The 22,453-nt window shown below is 41.3% G+C and overlaps 1 protein-coding gene across 5 annotated transcripts in view; it reads left to right on the forward strand.

Annotated features, from left to right (window-relative positions):
• Positions 1-5,188: 5,188 nt before the first annotated feature.
• IFT56 (intraflagellar transport 56) overlaps positions 5,189-22,453 on the forward strand; it is a 46,997-nt gene continuing 29,732 nt past the window's right edge. The window contains exons 1-6 of one of the 5 annotated variants that reach the window (XM_068940202.1): positions 5,189-5,328; positions 5,449-5,586; positions 5,959-6,051; positions 11,878-11,992; positions 19,499-19,548; positions 21,219-21,364. In XM_068940202.1, the coding sequence (XP_068796303.1) occupies positions 5,326-5,328; positions 5,449-5,586; positions 5,959-6,051; positions 11,878-11,992; positions 19,499-19,548; positions 21,219-21,364 (545 nt within the window). In that variant the 5' untranslated portion in view covers positions 5,189-5,325. Of the gene's footprint in view, positions 5,329-5,448; positions 5,587-5,958; positions 6,057-11,877; positions 11,993-19,498; positions 19,549-21,218; positions 21,365-22,453 lie in introns of those variants that run through there. The other 4 variants (XR_011140495.1, XM_068940226.1, XM_068940209.1 and 1 more) reach the window with 4 other exon arrangements.

Genomic DNA, 22,453 nt, shown 5'->3' on the forward strand with positions numbered 1-22,453 from the left:
TATGTCATGATTCTCTCCACATCTTGCCTTTCCCTTTTCTCCCTTTTTTTTATGTCTGTTTCCCTATTTTCTCACCTTTTCTCAGTCCTCCCTTTCTATGCTCTGATTTTTCGTGTAAATACTCATTATGCTTTCTCATGCTTATCTTCGTATTTAGTCCCGGTGAATGACTTCCCTTCTGCTGCTATCAGCATAAGTCAACACCCTCTCTCCCAGTAGTTCTGTGTGGGAATAAACAAGATCATTAATCATTTTACAGCTCACAGCCTCCAAGATAATGCCACTGACTAATAGACTGGTGCTAGTAGGAACTGCGGCAGTTTTCCAATGTTATTGATAGAGAAGGTAAACTTCTCAACTTGGCTTTAAATTACAAAGTGTCATCTTGGCATTTCATATAAGGAACAAGATTATAACATCTCTACCTCCTTTGGTTTGCACGTTAACAGCAATTGCATCAAACTTGCTAAAAATATTTGAATGATGCTAGTGAGAATACAGGATTGAATGACTTCAGCTCTCTTACACAATTGACTGGAGCGCTGGATTTGAATGGAAAGACTCCTACTGCTCTGAATGGGTTTTAGACCATTCCTGCATGCAGAAAGCCCTTACCAATTACCATAATGCAGAATTCTAGCCTTTTGTCCCCTACTTATGTCCCTCATGCATGACATACCTGCAGAAGTCAAGAGAAAACTAAATTTTTATGATCTATTCAATCTATAGCCTATCTGTTGAGATGTGCAATTAATAATTTGCAGCCCTTCTGATGGCAGTCTGTGATTTTGACTGGCAGCTAGCTGTAATTAGACTGGGAAATCACCAGCTTAGGCTATCACTTTTCTGTATAAGCCCCAAAGTATAAACAAGTGAGGCTGGACATGAAATCACAACCAAAGTCACCACCTGGTCCTTTAATACTGCTGTAGACCTCACATATAATGGAACGATCTGACAGGCAGAGTTACAGCTTTGCCTGCTGAGAACATGCCAGAACAACTCAATTTCAATCACGCTGAAGTCGCTAAGAAGGAACCTCGCTATTAAATGTAACCAGTTGAGTGACCTTGTGACCCAGTTGAGAGTTTTCCTCCATTGAAGTCAATATTTTAATTGTATTTAGTATGTTGATTCTTAGAACAGTAGGATCTTGGGAAAGAATCTACATAAAAAGGATGGAAGAATGCAATGTAGAAAAATTGTATTTTCAGTTACATTACTTTTTAAAAATAATTCTGTTTAATCATTCTGTCTGCTTGCTTGCTTGCGACTCAGTCAAAAATGTAACACCTCCACCAGTGAAACCTTTTGCTCCTTCTATTTCTCCTCCTTTATCCAGTTTATTACAACATTTGTATGCTGAAAGAAATTCAGACCAAAGTCTTCATTGCTCTTGGCTTACTGTACAAAGCCAGAGTATTCCATGGCAGTACTGAAAATTATAGTTCAGGAATTATTGCAAGGTATTTACAACAATTATTATTTTCTTTCAGTTTGAAATAAAATACTTCTGAGACATTGTTTAAGATCTGGAAGGAAAAGGTCATCTTAAAATATCCCTGTCAATCGAGATGTTTTTCTTGATTTCACAGGGCTCGATAAGGACACTCTTAGACCTGATAATGTTTCTGGCCTGCAGAACATTTTTTTCTGTTAGATAATAGAAAATCCTAGACAACTGATAAGAAGGTAAATATCTGTATTATATGAATTAGTTTACATATGCAATCTTGACAGTGTAAAAAAAAAAAAGACTAAAAATCAAATATTTATCTGAAAAGGTAACACATTCAGAATGTGTTATGGAAAATGAATTTTCTCCTGACAGAAGGAATGCATTACTTAACAGAGAGGTAAGAGCTATTAAAGGAGGCACAATCACTGGCACATGTTCTTTATCACTTTAACTGAATAACTCAAAATTCATTTCTTGCAGAGAAATCCTCTACTGGAGAACGGGTAACAAGCCTTCCTTTTTTATGGCCTGTGGTATGAAAGCACATTCATAGGCAAGGGCCATCATCACAGTTCTACTGTGTTCCCATGGTTGTGGGTTGCAGGGCAACCTCTCAGGGCCAGTTGTTCCAGGGTCAGGTTGGCTTGAAGTGACTAGGAGAATGTGAACGTGAAACCCGCTCTCCAGAAAGAAAACACACAGTTCTTCATTGCTGAACTACATTACGATTGACTGCAGCGTGATGGGGATATATTTATTCTTACAGAAATCTCTCTAAGCAAAAGCTTGCTTGCTTCTGGATAGAGTGCAAAATATTTTTCTTCTCATGGAGGGCACAATTCTAGAAATGATGTTACCTGACAAGTCCTGTCAATGGGTAGGTATTTTTTGGTTAGCTGAGATGTCAGCAGTAGTGTAATGTATTGCTCCTCTTCACTGGAATTGCTAATGGTGCAATTCAGGCAGTACAAAAATGGAAGTTCAAGAATTTCCACCATCTGGTGTTTCTCTATAACTAAAAGTGATTTATCTCATTTGCAGCAAACTGCAGTGTCAGAGATGCTGCAGGAAACAAGGTCACAGCTGTGCTTGAAAATTCTCCAGGATTTGCCAGAGAGATCAGGTATTGTATACAGTTAAAATATACACAGCCTGTATACCTAACATTTCATATTATGCTCTCTATGCTCCATAATTATAGAAATATAGATGGAGTGGCTATGTTTATTTCAGTGAAGTATAAACATCTGTGCATTATCATTATCTGTCAGCTATGTAGCATCCTAACAAGTGAACATTAACATCACAAATCCAGCAAATCTGTGGTTCTTTATTGGAGCACAAAACAGTCCTGCTGGGTCAGGCTAAAGATAAGTATGCTCTGGTGTCCTATTTCCTACATAAGGTCCCAACATGAGACCTCCTGGTCAAAGTCCTCCTAACTCTGGTGAAGACGGCCAGATGGGGGGATTCTGGCAATGATGGAGCCTATTTCCATTCCTTCAGCCGTTCCTATCTACAAGTACCACGGAGCAGCGAACACCGGGTACAAGGTTATGTGATTAAAGGCTCATCTCCATAAACATAAAGGAGCACAGAGGAACAATGGCAGGGAGAGAAACCCAAATAACCTAAGCACCCGGACCTGGCTCCTCATAGGACTGTCACAGGACAGCGATGAGCCCACTCTCCTCGTGTGAAACCCACCAAGATGAGTCAATGAGATGGTCTCTGGATCACCTTTCAGAGTGAGAGAGGGTTACCGACTACAGGGGTATAGGACTGATTATGGGATGTGGGGGAAGAGTATTTTGGCATTGCACAAAATGTATTATGGGATGTTTAGGGGAAGGACCAAAGGTGGAGAAAGAGAGAGATCAAGGTGACTGGGGGAGAAACCAGTGTGGGAAAATGGAGGGATGAGGGATAAAAGGGCTGATCACATGTAAACATGTTGCTGGCCAGTACGCTTGTCTGGCCATGCCCTGCCCCTGATCACCACAATCTGTCCTAATTAAATTCAATTTCTAACTATTTTCCTGGGTGAGAGGACTCTCTACTCTGTGTGCATGTGTGTTTATGGAGGTCTAAGGACCAGCAACTGAAACTGGTCACAGGTCATAGGGGCCTGTGTATCTGGAGTGTCAGCAACTGGAGAGGCTGGAATGTGTGCATCCTGTGTAGGTGTGTATGTCCAGGGGTAATCACTAGCAAACATCAAGCTGGACTAGCTGGCAAGCACAATAAGAGGCCTGGGAGACAAATATTGGAGCAGCCATAAGCCTTGCCAGATACTGGAGAGATCAGAGTGGTCCAAGAGTTAGCTACTAGAGGGTCCAGGAGGTCCAGCCCAGCTACTGCAGATTGTGAGGTCTGGGGGTCAACTGAGAGACTCTTTTGCATGTGTGTGTGCCTCTGTGCACAAGGCAATTGGAGACCAGAGGATCCACAGGCCAGCAACAGGGTAGGCTGAGTGTTTAAGGCCAGTTACTGGAGGGATCCATAATATGTGTGTGTTTGTGCATGCATTTGTGTGTGCAAGGGGGTCTGCATACCAGGAAATGGAGAGAAGCTTTGGGTCTTGGGGGCTTGCATACCCAAATGTTAGCAACAGGGGAGACCAGGTGCCACTTACTGGATAGAATGAATGTCTGAGGCCAATTACTGAGGGAATCCGTAGTGGGTGTAGGGAGGGACGATGTCTGAGCACCAGCAATCAGAGTGGGGCTTCAGACCTCAGGAGCTCAGGTCCAGGTGCCAGCACCTGGGAGGAGCCGGGGTCCAGAGGCCAGCTACTGGAAACACCAAGTGTCTAAGGCCAGCTACTGGTAGGATCCGTATTGTATACAGGTATACATATTTTCCACCAATGGACTTTCACTCTGATCAGCCAGAGAGGAGGACAAGATGAGGCCATTGCTGCTGTGCTTCCGTGAGGGCTGTGTCAATCTGCACGGCTGGACGTGTATACATGTATGTATTGTGCGTACATATGCACGTGTGACCACTGGGAATAAATGCTCCACCTCACTACTCACTGAACCTGGGAAAATGCAGCTGTGGCAGCCTCGCCTCTATCAGGCTACTGCATTTGGCAGCTCCTAACAGTGGACGTTGCTCTGCTTGATGTCCATTTCCGGCTATCTACCCGTGCTCTCTTTTTTCATTTTTCATCCTTGCAATTATTTGGTTTTCTCAGGACTTTTTTTCTGCTCTTCCTTTGATGACTGAGGAAAATCAACAGGACAAGTGGCCATACAGGGCCACAGCATGGCTGAGGTTGGAAGGGACCTCTGGAGATCATCTAGTCCAGCCCCCCTGCTCAAGCAGGGTCCTCTAGAGTGCGTTACCCAGGATGGTGTCTAGACAGCTCTGGAATATATCCAGGGAAGGAGACTCCACTCCCTGCCTGCACGGTGATCAGGCATCACGTTGGGGCCACACAGCTGGGCACCCCTCAGCCCCAGGCCTCCCTATCCCACCACGGCCCACAGGGAGGGCGACGGTGACCTCAGCACCCCGAGCCCTGGTGGGAGCACCGTAACATCCCCACAGCGTTGCTCCGGTGCCGGGGTTATAGAGACTGCCCGCCAGCATTGCTCCCCACCCCCCATCCCCTTCAACACCACCTCACTCCCCACCCCTCCTCCTCTGCCCTGGCGCCATCTTGGGCACCGACGCCCCCGCTCGACCACGCCCCCGCCCGCTGCCGCGGTCGCTTTTGGGGCCGCCGCAGCGGAGGCGGAACCGTGGGGGGGCGGCGCCTGGCGCCAGCCGGCGCCTCTTCACCGCCGCGCCTCCGCCATCCGCCGTTACCACGGCAACGGAGAGGTCGGCGGAGCGGGGAGCCCGGGCCCGGCGGCAGGATGGTGAGAGGCGGCGGGGAAGGCAAGCGGTGGGGGCGCGGCGCGGCCCCCCGGCCCAGGGTGGGGGCGTCCCGGCGGAGCCCCGCTCTGACCCGGCGGGGCCCCGCTCTGCTCTCTGCCTAGATGCTCTCCCGGGCTAAGCCGGCCGTGGGAGGCGCCCCGCCGCCCGCAGACCGGCGGAGGAAGAAAGGGAAGAAGGTGCCGCAGCTGGAGGAGCTCCTGGCCCTGCGGGACTTCACCGGCGCCATCGCCTTGCTGGAGGTAACGGCCGCGGCGGGTGTCCCGGCGGCGGGAGGGTGGCAGCGCCGTCACCGGGGCTGAGCCTCCCCCGGCGGCAGAGGGCGGCTCGCCGGGGCACCCCTGCCCTGCGCGGTGTTTCCCGCCGCCTCCCTCCGAGCCGTTAGGCCCGTTGTGCCCGTTTTGGCCGCGGCACCCTCGCGGGTCTCTCCGGCCGCGCCAGAGCTGCCTGCCGCTTCCCTTGGGGTGGCGCTCCACCCCGGTTATCAAGTTATCCGTGAAATAAGTTGGCCTAGCGTTACCTCTGATTAACGGGCGCGCTGTGGGTGAGCCTCTCCGGTGGTACAAAACGCTCGTTAACGGGCAGAATTCTTAGGCGCTGTCTTCCCTCCGCAGTTCAAGCGGCAAGTGGGTGAGCAGGAGGAGGATGCCGACCTGTGGATTGGATACTCTGCCTTTCACCTGGGGGACTACAAGAGAGCACTGGAGGTGAGGTGAGGTGAGGCAGTCCTGCTCCCTGCTGCAGGGAATCAGGATGCGGTCCTAAAGCGATGACAGCAGGTGGGAGATATTCTGTGGTAGGGAAGAACTCTGTCAGGCTGTTAAAGTATAAACCTACAGTAATAAGGCCAGCAGTGTAGAAAGCTGTTTGGATTGAGAAAGAGGTATTTGCTCATGAAATTAGACCCTTTTTTTTTTTTTTTAAATCTTGCCTGCTGTGGTTTAATACTTACTCAGTAGCCTAATTTGCTGTTTTTAATGTCATAGCATGTGTCCTAAAGTTTCCGCTTCCTTTTTGCAGATAACTTTCCTCAGTTTTGTTTTTAGATTTTAGTTTTATCTTCAGCTTCATCTTGTAGCTAATCTGTAATATACATGCTTCTTGTTTTCCATTCTTTCTTCCCAGGCTGATATTTCTGGACCTTTAATGTACTTTATTGTTCTTCTATGTATTTTCTTATATTAGATGAAATGAAATAAAATATTCTTATTCTCAAAGAGTTGATTTCTCAAATATGTGTAAATCATCAATACTTACAGCAGCACTACATGGTGCATCTCTTTCATGCAGGAGTCCCTTTGCCATTCTTTGTCTCTTATGTTTGTTTATGTCTCCACTGAAACTGAATTTGTTGCCAATCAATTTGTTGTCAATGAATTTTTTTTTTTTTTGCCAGAGTTACTGAGGTTGTTTTCTTTTTCGTTGCACGTTTCTCCGTAGAAGTCTAACGGATTTGTGTTGCCTAGCTTGCTGTATACCTCTGAGAGTACATGTGCGCTGAGTATGAAGAATCTAGGTGTGCACACCAGTGCAAGGGAGTGTTGTGGAGTGTGGTGTGGAGATACTACAGGGGCTGCACATAAGCTAGAGAAGATCTGGAACAGTGGTCTGCTTGAGTAGTGTTTCTCTCGTTGCTGTATTTCTACAGATCTAAACTGGTGGGTCCACGCAATGCTGTATTGTACCAGTTAGGCTTACTAGTTTCAGCCTATGACATCTAGAGGAGGACTTCATCACAATCCCCTGTGAAGTATAGGTGTGCTCCATGCATTTCACAGCCTTTTAACTCACCTTCACTGGGAGAATTATTTAGAACAGGTGATAATTTGAAGTATTAATGAAAAAAATTAACCATTGAGAAATAGATTATGGAGTAATGATAATATTTTCCCTTTTAGATGAAATTAGATGTTCAACTACAGTAATGCATGGTCACATGCACAAGGCTCAAATGTGAGGCTGAAATTGAATTTATTTTTTCTAAAACTTCCAAGTAGGATCACAGAGATGTTCCACTTTCCCTTTGCTGTAGGAAATTGAAGAGGAAACATCTGTTTGCATTGAATAATTCTACTGCCAACAAATTGACAGTAGCTGCAAAGTAGTATATAATATAGAGGTAACAATATTCACATTTAGTTGTGTAGTTTGAAGAGTATGAATGTAATGCTCAATGGCTTTGCTTAGTTATAGCTAGATGTTAGGTGCTAATAGGGAATAAAAACTTAAAGAAAAATATTTGTATACATATAAAACTAGCTTGGAATCTCCTTTTAAATAAATGCTGCTGTTTTGAATACCTAGTAGGTGCTTATATAGCCAGAATAGTTTTTAGATGTTCCCTTCAATGAAAGAATAATTGCATTATTTTTGCAGAGATCAGATTTTACTTGTCTGTGGTGTTTGCTTCACCACTAGGTGATGCTCTTAATTCAGACTTTATAAACTGCAATACACTCAGTCTTTCAGTCTTTCTGCACTAATAGGGACATTAAAAGGTTTTTGTGTTTCAGGGAATTAGCAAGGTTAGGAGTTGTTGTTTGTTTTTTTTTGTTTTGTTTTGGTAGTGAGAGATCATAGGGCCTATCGTGACTCATCACTGTGCCAAAATTAATACTAAAGCTGAAAAGATACCTCTGTCACTTTGACATGTGAGAAACGAGCCTGTGCCTCTTGACTTAGTTCCTTTTGGGATGCAACATATGCACTTGTACTTTCCTACTTTCTAGCAATCGAGGGATAGTGCATGAGTTCAGTCTGGAGACTGAATTCCCTTATTTATTTATGTATAACTTCAACTTTGAAGCTGATAACTGGAATGCTGCATCTTCACTGCAGGCCTTCTTGGTGCAGTCAAGGACAAATTCCTTGATTATTTATACCCTAGACTTTGTAGCACTCTTTGGGATGTGCTGAGAACTTTGTAAATCAAAAACTATGAGCAGAAATTTGTGCAGGATTCTCTAGAGTAGTATTACACGCAGTCTAAATGATTCACAGTCATGAGTGCCTGCAAGTGAAAAGGCATAGTCTGCCATACATTCCCAGTCCATGACTTATCCCTCATACCTGGTGGGATTCCACAGAAATTCTGCTGCTCAGTAATCCTTTAATCTATTATGGTACCATCATGGTGAGCCAGGCATGCTGGTTGCATGGCAGCTTTTGGGTAGCCTTAGGAGTTGGGGTGAGGTGGACATCACCATCTACTGTGAAAAGTAGAAAAAACTGGAAGACACACAGAGCTCTACCTCCAGGAATATGTCCAGAGAGAATGACCACAAAATATCTGGCACATCCGCATGGAGGTCTTCTCTTGTAATAGGCATGTCAACAGTGAGATAATCTCTAGGTAGAGCTCTACCCTCAGCTTAGCGAGGATCACGCTTCACCCTTCTTAGTAGGCAGATGCCTTTCTCAAAGGATGTAATCACTGACGATGACCTGGTAGGATTATCATTGGCACTGTGCACCAGTTCACCAGGGACTGTCAAGCTTCCTACACTCATAAGCAGGTTTTTACTAACAAGGCGGGGTGGGCCACTGTCTTCCTAGGATAGCAGGATCTAATCAGTTTTCTGGAGCCTTCCACCTCTGCTATCCCTAATGAGAGGAAAAAAAAGCCTGCCTTTCTACCACAATCTATTCATATCACTGATCTTAAACCTTTCCAGAAAAAAAAATTGTAATGTTACTGAAGGACCAAAGGATCAGAATCAGAACATCAGTCTGATGAGTCTCTTTTTGGGCTGCCTTATCTTATAAGATGAGACAACTAGGAGCTAAGAACGTGAAGGTTATAAGACGTATTTGAGATATTAATGATTTAATTGGTGAGGATAAGCATGTTACTAGGAACAGGTTTCACATAGATGTCCCACACACATACATTTGGCTTAGGCATGTGGGATGCTAGCATGATACATCTTCCAAATATGGTAATGCTTAGAAGTTCTCCTGCATAGGCAAGCCACCTTGGCCCATCAGCTGCACATTATGAGAGCAGAGCGTGATCTCCTAGCCAGAGCCTTTAACGCGTTACTTCTGTTGAATTCTCATAAACCACAGTCAGGGATTCAGATAGCCTTTGTGATCTGCTGTCTCCATCCTAGCAAAGATTTGTGAGCCATTCCACTTCTTGACTGGGCAAGACCTCCTGCCTACCCCAGTTTGACTCAGGATGACTTTGGTTAAAGAGTGAAGCTTGAAAGGAACAGGGGTATACTGGGGTAATGGCTCATCCATGAGGAATATCTGGCCTTGCTCCAGTGCTTCTAGTAGAAGTATGAGAAATCAGGAACACTCAAGTTACTGATAGCTGAAGCAGAAAGTAAAAGATGGATCTAGCTCAAGAATGTAAAAGATAGGGTACAATGAATATCTCCCACCTCCTTTGAGTACTTGTAAGGCAGTCCCTCAGGTTGCCCTGTTTCTTGGCTCGTTAGGGGTTATATTTACGTTCTTGGAGAATCTAGACAAGTACTGAGGCCAGCAGGGTTCTGCTTGGTGCCCTCAACATTGCTCCTAGGTAGTCAACCTGGCAGCGTGGGTCTGAGGAAAGCTGTATGTGCCTGTGTATTAGGGTGAGAGGCAGAGAAAGGTGAAGTAGCAAGAAGCTGCTATGCTTCTGGTTGGCAAAAGTATGCCACAGGTTGACTGTTGGAAGGCCGTTGGTGTCCTTACAGAGAGGAGGGAGGAAAACTCTCCTGGGGAGGAGTATTTGAGCGACGGTAATGTTGAATACCCTTTAATGAGTAAATGGGCAACAGCATAATCTGGGTTCATGGCCCAGAACTGCAAGGTAGGGAGGACTAATGATCGTCATTTTTATTTACTGTGTTTCCACGGATTCACATTGGTACTGCTAGAGTAGTGTCTATTTATTACTTGCTTTGAATGGCCAAGCCAGAGCATGACTTGTGTTTATGCACTTTGTCTTTTCTAATTAATCTGCTTGAAGCCATAGCCCGAAGAGACCTCTGGGTGCATTTAATCTGAATGGATTTTGAAATATTCCAGATGGTCCTGATAAACAACAATGGCCTGTCTCTCAGGGCTCTGTGACAGGCCTATGTTAAGACTGGACTGGCCTCAGTTGGAAGAGTTAGTCTATGTGTACAAGTTTTCTTTGAGGGTTTTGATTTTTTTTTAAAGTCTTCTCGAAGGACAGCTAGCCCCTGACGTACTAATAAGACTGGGCCAGCTTTCAAGGACACACCTTACCAATAGCTTCTCTGTTTGGGAGCACTGTTTACTTTCACTTGGCAACAGAAAAAAAAAATTTAGGCTTGCAAACTAAACTTTGTTGTCGTCAGCATGTCTGTTCTGGGGATTCACTGCCCTTTGGGCATGGCCTTAGCTTATCTAGCACTGTGTATCTGTGCCTTTACCCCAAAGGGAAGAAGACTCCCGCCAGTAGTGTCACTATCTGATAAACTCTCACAGGGGAAAGGAAAATCCCCACTCTCATGTTTGGAAGTGGCAATTGGAGTTGGCAATGGGGTCTGTGTTGTTGTTTGGGGTGAGAAGTTTATGATGGCTGGGAAGTGACAACCTGGCGTGACCCAGCCTGTTTGCCTTATGCTGCCTGTTGAGCATGGCTGGATGGGGAGCAGGAACACCAGCAGGAGGCACTTTCACAAAGATGATCCTTCATAATAATTTAACAGACACTTGACAGAGGGAAAAATGAAATCAAGGGATCTCCCTACCTCTATTTTTAGTACTCTGTTCTTATGCAGAGCAAAGATGTATCAGGAGTATCACTGGTCAGTATCTGCAAAGTGTTTTTCTTTTCATTAAAAAATAGATTGAAAGATTGATTTGCTCAGGCTTTGACTTTTTCAAAAATAACAGGAAGTGAGACAGTTTACATGACAGTGTTAAAGGAGATGTAATGAATGTGGATGTGTAAGAAACTTCAGAATATGGTAGCCAGTGGTTTTCTATAGCTGTTTGCTATACATCTTAAAAAGGGAAGTGATGATGTTAAGCACTGTGTAATAATATTTGCTATAATTAAATTTTTATCTGTAAGTATGTTTTTAGCTATTAGGAAATCTTGAATCTGCCCAATACTGACTTCTAGGCTTGCGTTTTAATCTATGTTAAGTCCCTATCTACGAATTTTTTAACAGTTTAGCAAGGGATTTCCCTAGTGTTTATGGCTCCCAGGCTTTGACTGGAGCAGGAATGAGGAAAGCATCAGAAAAGACTGAGGAAAAGTTGGTTGTGCTAGTTTTAAAATTGTTACAATGTTAGGCAGAATGCATGCAGCTGTGGTAAAGGTTCATAGTGCTGTTTGTCTCTGTCTGTTCTATTGCTATAATCAGAAAAGAGCCACTAGAGTGTATTTTATGCCAAAATGAAATAATTTAGTTGTAAAAACTACAAGGATTATCTTGAGAATAAGTTGGGTGATCTGAATAATTTAATAATAGGTTATAAAATGATGAAAGAAAGAGTGGTACTTAATACATGTCTGTGCTATTACAGGTTTAAAAAAAAAAAATCCAAACCCTCTTCTGTTACAGGAATATGAGGCTTTGACCAAAAAACCAGCTTGCAATCCTGATGTTTGGGTGAACCTTGCCTGTACCTACTTTTTCCTGGGGATGTATACACAAGCTGAACAAGCAGCTTTGAAAGGTGAGATGCATGTCTTGGATTGATGTAAAGGATAATTTGTTGATTTGAACACTTAAGGGATTTCCAGAGAAAGGACTTGATGCTTTGGAGAAGAATGAAGTATACTTTTGATCAAAGGATTGTTTTCATTTAACAGGAGAGCTGTGATGTTGTTTGCCTTCTGAAAAAAAATTGTGGGCAGGTGGAGCAGTTGGAACTGAAAGAAACATCTGGAAAATAATTTTTCTTACTAATTTCTAAATATAAAACCCAGCATATGCTGACCAGCAGCAAAAAGTCACTGTTCTTTTGACTGATTCCCTGTCTCTGAGCCAGTGCAGATGATGGTGATTAGGATAGGGAAATTATCAGAAAATAAGCATAATGAAGGAGTTCAGCATTCTCTCTGATGTGGATAGGAACTCTATTTACGTAGTCTGGGTGACTTAGTAGGTGGTCTTGTTGCCTTGCAAGTCGGATATTAGGCATCTGATTCTTCAAGGCATGGAGTTCACTGCAGTCACATCATTCTTACAGTTCCACTTTAATGTGAACATGCATGGGAACATTTAAAAGAAGAGGAATGGCAATTAGATTCCAAGGCAGTTTTTATTGCCTAAAAGTGTTTCTGCTGTTTAATTTTGTTACCCATCACTTTTGTTTATCTTAGTGATTTATACTGTTTCCCATCACCATAATATCTTGGTGCTTTCTAAGTTAAATTAATAATAGCGAAGTTCTCAGTCAACTTCTGACTCTTGCCTTTTTAGGATAAAACTCTTCTTGAAGTGTGGATTTCCTCTTTTTTTTTCCCTGTTTCTTTAGTTTTGTACTTGTCTTGGGCTGAACACAGGGTAGGGAGTAAAGAATTGTGTACTTTTCTGCTACTGTGGAGGAGCTTCTTCAAAGAGGATGGTTTTGTAGTATTTTTCAGACATCATTAGAGCTTGACATCCCTTTAAAATCCTCTGAAAGTTCGTTCTGCGCTTGATTCCCCCAACTGAAAATGTTTTGTTTCCAACTGTCAAAAGTGGAGCTTTGTGGTCCAACTTGTTCAAGAGGTGTGTCAATTTCTAATATTCACAGATGTTAATTTAATCTTTAGAACCGCACAAGTTTGAGCTTGGAGATTGCTATCTAGGACTTGAACTGGAATCTAAAAATAATTGGCAATAGAACCTGAGGTGTCACCGTGACCTAAGCCATGGAGGAAGCGAGCAGCTGCATCCTGTAGCAATTGGAGCCTGCTTATTGGCATCAGCTTCAGATAGTGTGAATTACAGTAATCCGTTCTAGAGATGGCAGATACACAGTTGAATATGCATCTTTATAAACTGCGAACTGAGAGAAGGTTAATTTTCTCTGCCCTCTCAGATCAGTTCATAGTAGCATGGCAAGTCACGGGGTAGGGGTGAGATTAGTGGTACTCGGGCACCGGGGAAAAGGGAAGGAATATTAGAAAAACAGTGCAGGACATGGGGAGTGTAGCCAGGGAAGGGAGCAGAGAGTAGTTGAGCACTCAAACTGGTGGTGTCCTGATTTTTCTTAAGTGTTTAAGTAGGACAGCATGCCAGTCTTTACAGTGAGGTGTTAAACCTTTTGACAATACTCTTGTGAGTGCTGTAAATACTGATAATTCCTGGTTACTTAATGGTGACAAGGCAGGCACAACTGAGGCTTTGCAACACTTTGAAGCCTTCAGTGGAGAACTGGAGAACGGACAAGTGTTACATATTCCCCCTTCCCCTCACATCACTTCAGTCTTGTCTAAAGTGAGGTTGAACCATATTATTTTTAGTCAAGAGATACCCTCTTGCAGGTTTTTTAACATCTTAGGATTGCATCAGTGATGACTATTCTTAATGTATTATTAACAGCTGAGGCCATGGCATCTTATAATCTCTTTTATGGCATTGCAAAGACACTGATGAGGTAAAATATTTCTTTGGATAGTAGACCCAATAGGTGAACTCTCCAGAAGAACACCATTTATCAAGTACTACCTTAAAAACTGCTGAAAAAAGTGATAGATGTTGTTAGTGTTGGGCTGCTTGTGATTGCTATTTTAGAGTTATTTTGCCTGAACTCTTACATACTCTTTGTTGTTTATTGATTATTGTTGCAGCTGTCAGATTAAGTCCCTGAAAGTAGCATAGTGCTAACACAAATGAGGGAGAAGTAATTTGTTTTCACCTATAATTCTAAATTTGTCATGTGCGGGAGTCTCTGTATGAAAAGGAACATAAATGTCAGCTAACTTTCTGGAATAGCTTTTCCATACAAAAATTTAAATATCCATAAATCAAATAAAAGTTCTTTCTTGCCATATACTATTGCTGTTGTTTAAGAACTTTTTTTTTTTTTACTTTTTGAGGAAAAATATGCAGGATGTTTAAAAATTAGGAAATAAGAGTTAAAAGCCATGAGGTAACTACTACATTTCATGCAAGATCTGTATTTTGCTTTCTCTTCTGGAACAAGGTTTTATCTTTATTTTATAATAGATGTGAAGTGTTCTCCTAGCTTGTCATTACTTAATTAAAACTTAACAGTCTATCCTCTCAGGAAAGAATAAATCGGTAGACCAGAAGTTATATAAACCAGAATTATTGCAAATATAACCAAAGTAGTCGAACGAAAAGGTGATAAAGGCAAATCTTTCTTTGGAGGTTGGTCATTACACTTGTGCTTTATTTCCCCTAGGCTTTCTTCCAAATCCTTTCAGGCTTTTCTGACTTCTCTTTTTTCCCTGCTGTCCCCTTATATTGTAGTTACTAATGTTCCTGGATCTGAGGTGAAGGTAGAGTTACTTTCAAGTCAGCCACTGTTGTTTCATAGTCTTCCCGCAGCAAAGCTGCCAAATGATATTTTATTCTGTTTGCATCTGTGCTCTAATACATGAACTGAACATACAGCCCATCTAGCCTTGGGAAAATGAGACTGAGAGTCTTAATTGTATTTTAATAAAGAATAAATTAAATCTTAAAAAAATATATAAAAACAAATAGTCTTATGTTGCATTCCCAGTTTCTGTGCCTTAAAGAAGCAAAGGGCAAGGACCAGAAACTCCATCTGGCACGTTTGTATGGAGATCCTGGCAACTAATCCTAGTGTTTAAAACCTAGTGTTCTCAGAAGCCATTGGCTAACACTGCATGAAGAGGAAAACAAGAACTGACAGTGTCTTTTAAACCACGAAGTATATGCCAGGATATGTGATTTGCACGTAAGTGGGGCTGCAGTTAAATCTGTTTTGAAAAACATTTTTTCGGGATAAATGTGGAATTTTACAATTAAACTTAAGATTCATGCACCGACAGGACTGTGCTGAACCAGTCAAGAAAGATTTTTTTTTTTTATAATTACTCTTCTTTTTCACAACACAGTGTGTGTCAGCTCAGAATGTGGTTTAACTGAAGAGAGAGATTTCTCATTTAACAGTCTACGCTGGAAGGAGTGATATTGCACAAAAGCAGAACATAGAAGGATTAGTAAGAACAATGGCATTTTCCTAACCAGTTTCGCTTATGCATACACTAATGTTTGCCAGGTGTCAAATATTTGTCAGCAGTGAAAGTTATGAAAGGGCATGGAAGAGTTGCTGTTTTTTTTTTTCTTTAAACTGCATGTTCACCTATATGCAAAAGTATCTGCTTGCTACTTGCATTGTAATTCTTGAGAGCACTAGTTCATTCTCCTGCACTTTAGCTGCTTTTGAAACAGCAGTGTTTGATATATGGAACTTTAAAAGTACACAAGTGAAAATATCAATTTATACATATTTAAACTTCAAAACCTACTAGCCTTATTTCTTGTTTTGCTTTTTGAGGCCTAGTGGAAGCTACAAAACAGGAATAATTGACAGTTTTTGTTTCACTCATCAAGTTACTCTGCTTAGGCATGACTGAAATGAAATGTGTATATATTCCAAGTAACTGAAAATAGTTGAACTGACTTCTAATTTTGAGAGAAAACAAAAATATTTTAAGAGAGGGAAAATTTCAGTTAATTTCCTAAGTAAATTTCATATGAGAAAATTTTGAACACTCTGCAAGTGTGAACCTCACTGTTGGACCATGATTTTTCTTCCGACATTTTTACCATGCCCTGCATTTTCCCTCCCCCAGTGAGGCTGTGGTTCTGGTATTTGGGTGAGCAGGACGTTGTGGCTTGGGGGCAGGGGAATAGGGTTTCCTCTGCTAGTACTTGCTGTGGTATCTGGCAGGAGCCGTCTTAGCACCGTGTCCCTCCCACCAGCTCCTACCTAGCATGTGAAGCGCTGCTGTAGAGTGTCCATATGCCTTATGTTTGCTAGATGGGATTTGTTAGTGCTGAACACATGACCTGCGTTGCCTTATACGCTTATGAGAGGACATAAAAGCCAGAGTGTCTGGGACCCTAATTTCATCATCTTCTTACCGCCTGCGGCAGCAATATGGAACCCCCCCAAGCGTATGAGCTGTCGTTTCTTTAACTTAAATTTTTTGTTTAAAAGCTAGTGCAAATAACTCTCTTCATTTTTTTTATTGTAGCTCTTTATTATATTTTAACAAATACTTTTTTGAGTAGCTATCCGTTTAGAGTCAGCACATAGAAATACACAGGAAACACTTTTAAGATTACTGTCAACTGTAATCACTTTAGTGTCTGGAACATCAGCACTGGTCATGACAACAGGAATGTTAGTGTGTTTCCTAGCCAGAGATATATATACCCTGTCCAGCTGCCTCAGAGGTGTGTTCAGCGCAAGGCCAATACTAATCACTGGAGCAGGGCCCAACTTACTGCAGTGCCACATTGTCCTTATGTTTGTTATGATCCCTAGATTGCTTAATGTTGATCTTAAAAAGGGGAAAAAAAAAAAAAAAGAAGATTGTGCTTCCTTGTGGCATCAGTAGTTAGATCAGTGATAATGAAATTTGTTAGCAGCAGAGTGATAAAAGAACAATCCTGGTGTCCTTCAAAAAAATCATTCTCTGATGATGAGGCAATTGTATGACTTCCTTCTCCAGTGAGTGACGGCAGTTTTATCCAATATTCACAACCAAATTTGTCTTGGAAGTTAATCTGATTTAGTTCACATATTTCCTTGTCTTCCTCCAAAAAAATGTATTTGGTACTGGAAGAAAAGAAACTGATGATACTGAATGTTGCCAGGCTTCTCCTTTATTGTATCCACAGGACTACATTTTTTGGTTATTGCCCCCTCCTTCCCTGGCTGGCATTAAGTAAAAGTGTCTCTTTTTTAAAGAATATCAACACGGGTTGTATAATGTAATCTGTTATGAAGCAGGAGGTTTTTTCCTTCTCCATATATCCAATGCTTACTCCATCAGAACTCACATTTCATCTTTTGCCTATTTTTAAGTATAAGATAACATAGACTCTCTGGCTTTTGCCAAGAAGTAAAGTAATAATTTAGATGTTGGATCAGATGCCAGGTTTGAGAGGGCAGTGCTGCAGTTATTGGTTGACCAGTGAAACAATAAATTGTCATTTTAGATTCTTAAGGGAGCATTCCTTGCACATCACTTACAGTGAAATTCATGCTAAAGCCTACTCATGCTAAAACCTACATGGGTGTATTTGCTCCTCGCTCTGCGGTTCTACATATGTTATTTGTAGGGTAAATCCTACAAGCTGTTCTGTTTGTATTTTTGGAGTCTTTGATGACCAATTGTTTTGAACTGTGAAGGGTGCTTGTGCTTGTGCTCAGTTTGTTTTGCGCAAAAGCACATGTGGGGTCTATGTGCAACCCTTTTAAAATTTAATAGTAAAACCTATCAGTTAATGCTGAGGCACACGTGGAATTACCATGGTATCGTTGCTGACACCATTTTTAAGAACTTGCATTTAAATTAATGTACTCTGTAACTTTTAAACTCAATGGATGAAATCATTTATGGACTGTATTATCTTGTTTATTGTAATACTACTGGTCCTTATCGAACAGAGATTCTAGATCAGAAAACATTTCCATTATTTAATAATTAGGCTAATGAGAATTCCCAGAAACATTCTGCATTGGAGACTGTTCAGCTTGATCCTCGGTGAGTAATATTTCGCAAGGTGTTTTGGTTCTGTGAGAACTCTCTCCTACTGCCTTTTTCTTCTGGGGCTCCCCTGTTCCTGGCAGTTCTTTACAGATGTGATTCACTGTGCCCTTGTTCTGGAGAAGTTGGTGAGGAGGGACATGTTTAAATAACACAGCTTAGGAAGGGGGAGAGGAAGAAGCAATTGCTGTGTCTAGCAGAAGTAGATAGATAGCTTTACACTGCCAACCTGACAAGAGCGGCCTGCTTTTTGGCATTGTTCACTGAGTTCCAAAGTTCCCTCGTTAGATGGAGAAAGAGTAAGAAGTCTGGAAATCTCTCCCAAAATTGCTTTTCCAAAAATGTAAATTATTACTAGAAAATTCCATCTTTGGCTGGAGGGGAAGAGGTTTTGGTGGCTTCAGCCCTCTTTCATGGTTTAGGATGTCAGAATTACAGCCTTGTGCTACATGCCGTTTCTTTGCTAACTCTGCACTTTTGTGGCCTCACAAACACAGTAACTAATTCTGCTTTTTGCAGCGATTCCATATAAATCCTTTCCGTGGTACATAGGTTGCCAGCTGGTTGGTCTGAGCAAGAATGAGAGTGCTCATTATCTGAGCAGGCTAAAGAAAACACAGGAAACAAGGGGAGGCTTTTTGGAAGACTGCTCGCAAAAGAAATTAATAGCTCTGTCAGGGATCTTTGTCAGTCTCGGTGAAGCCTCTTTGGTGACTTAAAAGCCCCACAGTTAACAGTTTGTGTCCTAAGGAGCGTGTTAAATGGACTTCCTCGTCTTGCTACAGCAAGATATTTAGTGAACTTTAGTGGCTCTGGTGAGAAGATATGTCCCTTAAACCTCCCTCTGTTTGTTAGTTTGAACCTTACCTGCTCTGAGCGCAGGACTCTTCTACGTGTCTTTCGTTCCTAAGGACAGAAGAAATATTAGAATTAAGTATGTTATACCGTGCGTGAGTAACAAAACAGTAGCAGCAATGGATTTTGCAGTACACGGAAAGTTGACACGATTCCTAGAATTATGAATCATGTAATTTACTTCAAATATTACAAATCATAGAAGGAGCCTTCATTATGGGTTTGTTGCTGCTTTTTATTTTTTAAGAGATGCTCTGCTGTGTGTGATTTGTGCAAAGCCATGGAATTATCCAGAAGGCTCTGCAGAGAAATAATAGTACAGTTCACTGAAGTTTTAAAGCTCATAGAAGGATCATGGAAGGAAAGGACGATGATAAATTATGTGCTACAGAAGTTTCAAAAGGAATAACAGAGAATGAAGATGGGAAGCAGGAAGGCTTTTCAACCGCTATAAAATTGGCAGAACCTGCCCCAGGGCATGACCTGCATAGGCTGTTGCAGTGAAGAAGTGTACTTGGGCTAGTTAATGAGAGAACACGTGTATGTATGTGTGTCTGTCAGGGAAGGGAGCTGAAACTGAATTGTTCTTTGTATCGATATTTGCTGAATTTTTCTTTCAGCGCCTAAGAGTCGTCTCCAGAACCGTTTACTCTTTCACCTGGCACATAAGGTATGATGTTTCTTCATTGCTCACGCTTTTGTTTTATTTTCTTTTCAATTTAGTAACGTGTAATTTATGCTGGCAACCTGGCAAAACAATTAAAATGTCTGTAGTGGCAGGAGAACAAACGTTTTCTACAACCGCCCTGCTATATTAAAATGTGGAGGAGAAAGTGTGGAAACAGGATCTCAGAATAGATGCCCTCAGCATGTATCTAAAGCAAGTCCTACCAACTCATTTTACATAAGTCATATAGCAGGAGCCTGACAGTATTTTTAATCACAAGGAACCTGGGACCTGAATAGAATCAGAAATGTAAACACCGCTATTTTCACTTTTCTTCGAAGTGTACCAAGTTTTTCCTATCTCAAAGCTGTCTTATACTTGGCAGTTTGAGCCAAAAAAAAAAAAAAGTTATTACTGACCTAAGTCTTTCAGTATCTAAAATATAATATTGTTTATAGCATGAAATTTACTTTAATTTCAACGGCAATTAAAAGACCGTTTCAATATTGCACATAGCTGTCTTCTCTTTAATTTGGTTTTGTACCATCCTGAAGTATACCTGACAAGTATTGTGCTCCTGAAGAGACTGTGTGTTGGGTGAAAGGAAGTATAAATCCCAAATGTTTGCTTTGATGTCGGGTTCTGTTTGCTTAAATTGCTGTAAGCTTAAGAGAACAATGTTAGAACATTTTTGTAGTGGCACTATCACTTAGAGGTGTCTGTGATACAGAGAAGTTGAATGGTCCCTAGTTCATGTAGTTAGTCTTTGGAAATAAAAGATTTTATGAAAATACAAAGCTCCTTGCATTGAGTTCTGTTTAGCAACTTCTCTTACCTTTGTATTGGAGTATCGTTGTGCGACTAGCTCAAAGAAGGAGGAAAAGAATTTGAAGAAAAATTTTGCAGGTAGGTAATTTAGATAAAGAACAAGCGTGTAAGAGAGAATTTGTATGTAAGAGAAATTAATGATTACTGTTGCTGACATCAGCAGAAAGAGCAAAGAGAAGCACAGGAATAAGTGATTTGAGTAAACTGATTAGGTGAATAGCCTCAACTTTACTGCTGTAACACAAATGTAAAATGATTGTTTAACTCTGTTGCCTGCTTTTATCCTTGTTTGTTATGCACTATGCTGTGCTTTTAAAAATAAACCTCTTAATTAAAGAAACTAGGATTTTAAAGGGCTGATGAAAGAGCATTTGTTGGTGCTCTAAAGAAGTTTGATGAGAATGAGTTTGTTGTCTTGGCAAGACTTGCGTTTTTCTGCTATCCCTGAGAAATAAGATTTGGATCTACAAACAGCAACATTTCTGTTGGCCCCAATAATAACATTCAAATCTTGTCTTGCAAGATTCTGTATGTGGAATATTTAATTCAGCTCTTCCTCTCTTATCCATCAAGGCATGTGACATGTAATTATGTCTAGATCCAACCTTAAAGAAAAGTGTAGACTTAGCTTTAGCCTCAGATTTATCCAGTTTCAACTGGTCTACTTCCTTTATTCTTGGCTTTCTCCATTGGTCAGATTAACTTTAAAGTAACAAGAGTTTTTCCAGATGTTCAATATGAATCACCTGCTGCTTGCCAGCGAGGACAAAACTAACCCAGCTAATTAACTTGAAATGTTTTTCTCACTGAACTCTCCTGCAAATATATTGTCCTTTCTTTTTTAGTTCAGTGATGAGAAGAAACTGATGAGCTTTCACCAGAATCTGCAAGACATTACAGAAGATCAGCTTAGCTTGGCATCTATTCACTACATGCGATCCCACTACCAAGAAGCTATTGACATCTACAAACGCATTCTTCTTGATAATCGGTGGGCCTCTCTACTCTAAATCTTAGTGCAATCTCTGATATTGCTGGTATTTGGATTCCATTTACTGCTTGATTTTTGAAAATATGGATTTTTTCCAAATACTGTGTCCCTTTCCCACCATGAAACGCAGACAAGTTGCATCCCCTCAATTTTGTTCGTTGCAAATCATTATTGAAAAATACATATTAAGAAAGTCTCTATCCTTTGCTTTCTTGTAGTGATACTTTCTTGTAATCCATTCTGAGCTCCTTCTTTCCTTGTTACTTACTCCTGAAATTATATACCATTGTATATCTGTTTTTTCCTTTTTTTTTCTTTTTCTCCCCTCCCCTGCTGGCCTGGTGAGCCTTGTTTGTGTATTTGCTTTCCTTCATCTCTTAGCCTTGCTAAGAAGGATTCAGTTTTAGTTTTTATGTAGAGAGTTGTATGTGTTCCTTTAAGTCTAAGATTCTTTCCGTTTCTATTTATTCTGCTGTAACAGTTCCTGAGGGGTTTTTAAAATCATATTCTGCAACTTTTTAGTTCAGAGTTTAACAAGGAAGAAAACTAACTCTTAAGTGGCCGGAAGTATCCATTGTAAGCGATAAAAGATGTCATGGTGTCCATTCCATCCCCTCTCCTTCCACTTCTACATCCTTGCACAATTTTACTTTTTAGCATGCTGCCTCTACCTCCTTACCGGCCTGTGAGCAGGAGTCAAAGAAGAGTTTGGCAAAATAGAAACTGCCACTTCAGAATACGTGGTTGTATTTGACAGTTTCTCTTCCTGAATGTTTCAGAGAAAGCTGAAGCTCCCTCATAATGTATATTAGTATGTCATTTAATGCTCAGGGAAGCATTAAATGCTTCCAAAGCGTTAAATGCCTCCAAACCCTATAGGAGCAATCACTCAATGCTAAATTAGTAACCTGCATAACAGTTATCCTTTAACTTACTGTCACCACAAATGTCTGTCTTATTTCTGTGTCTAATTCTTCTGGCTTCATAGCTTGTAATGGCAAGTTTTTACAGTAACTATACCTGACATAAGAGTTAATAATAGCCATTAAAAATATTTGTGAAGTTTTATGTGCATGTTAAATGTAGTTT

Source organism: Struthio camelus, chromosome 1, assembly GCF_040807025.1.
Source record: "Struthio camelus isolate bStrCam1 chromosome 1, bStrCam1.hap1, whole genome shotgun sequence".
NCBI lineage: Eukaryota > Metazoa > Chordata > Aves > Struthioniformes > Struthionidae > Struthio > Struthio camelus.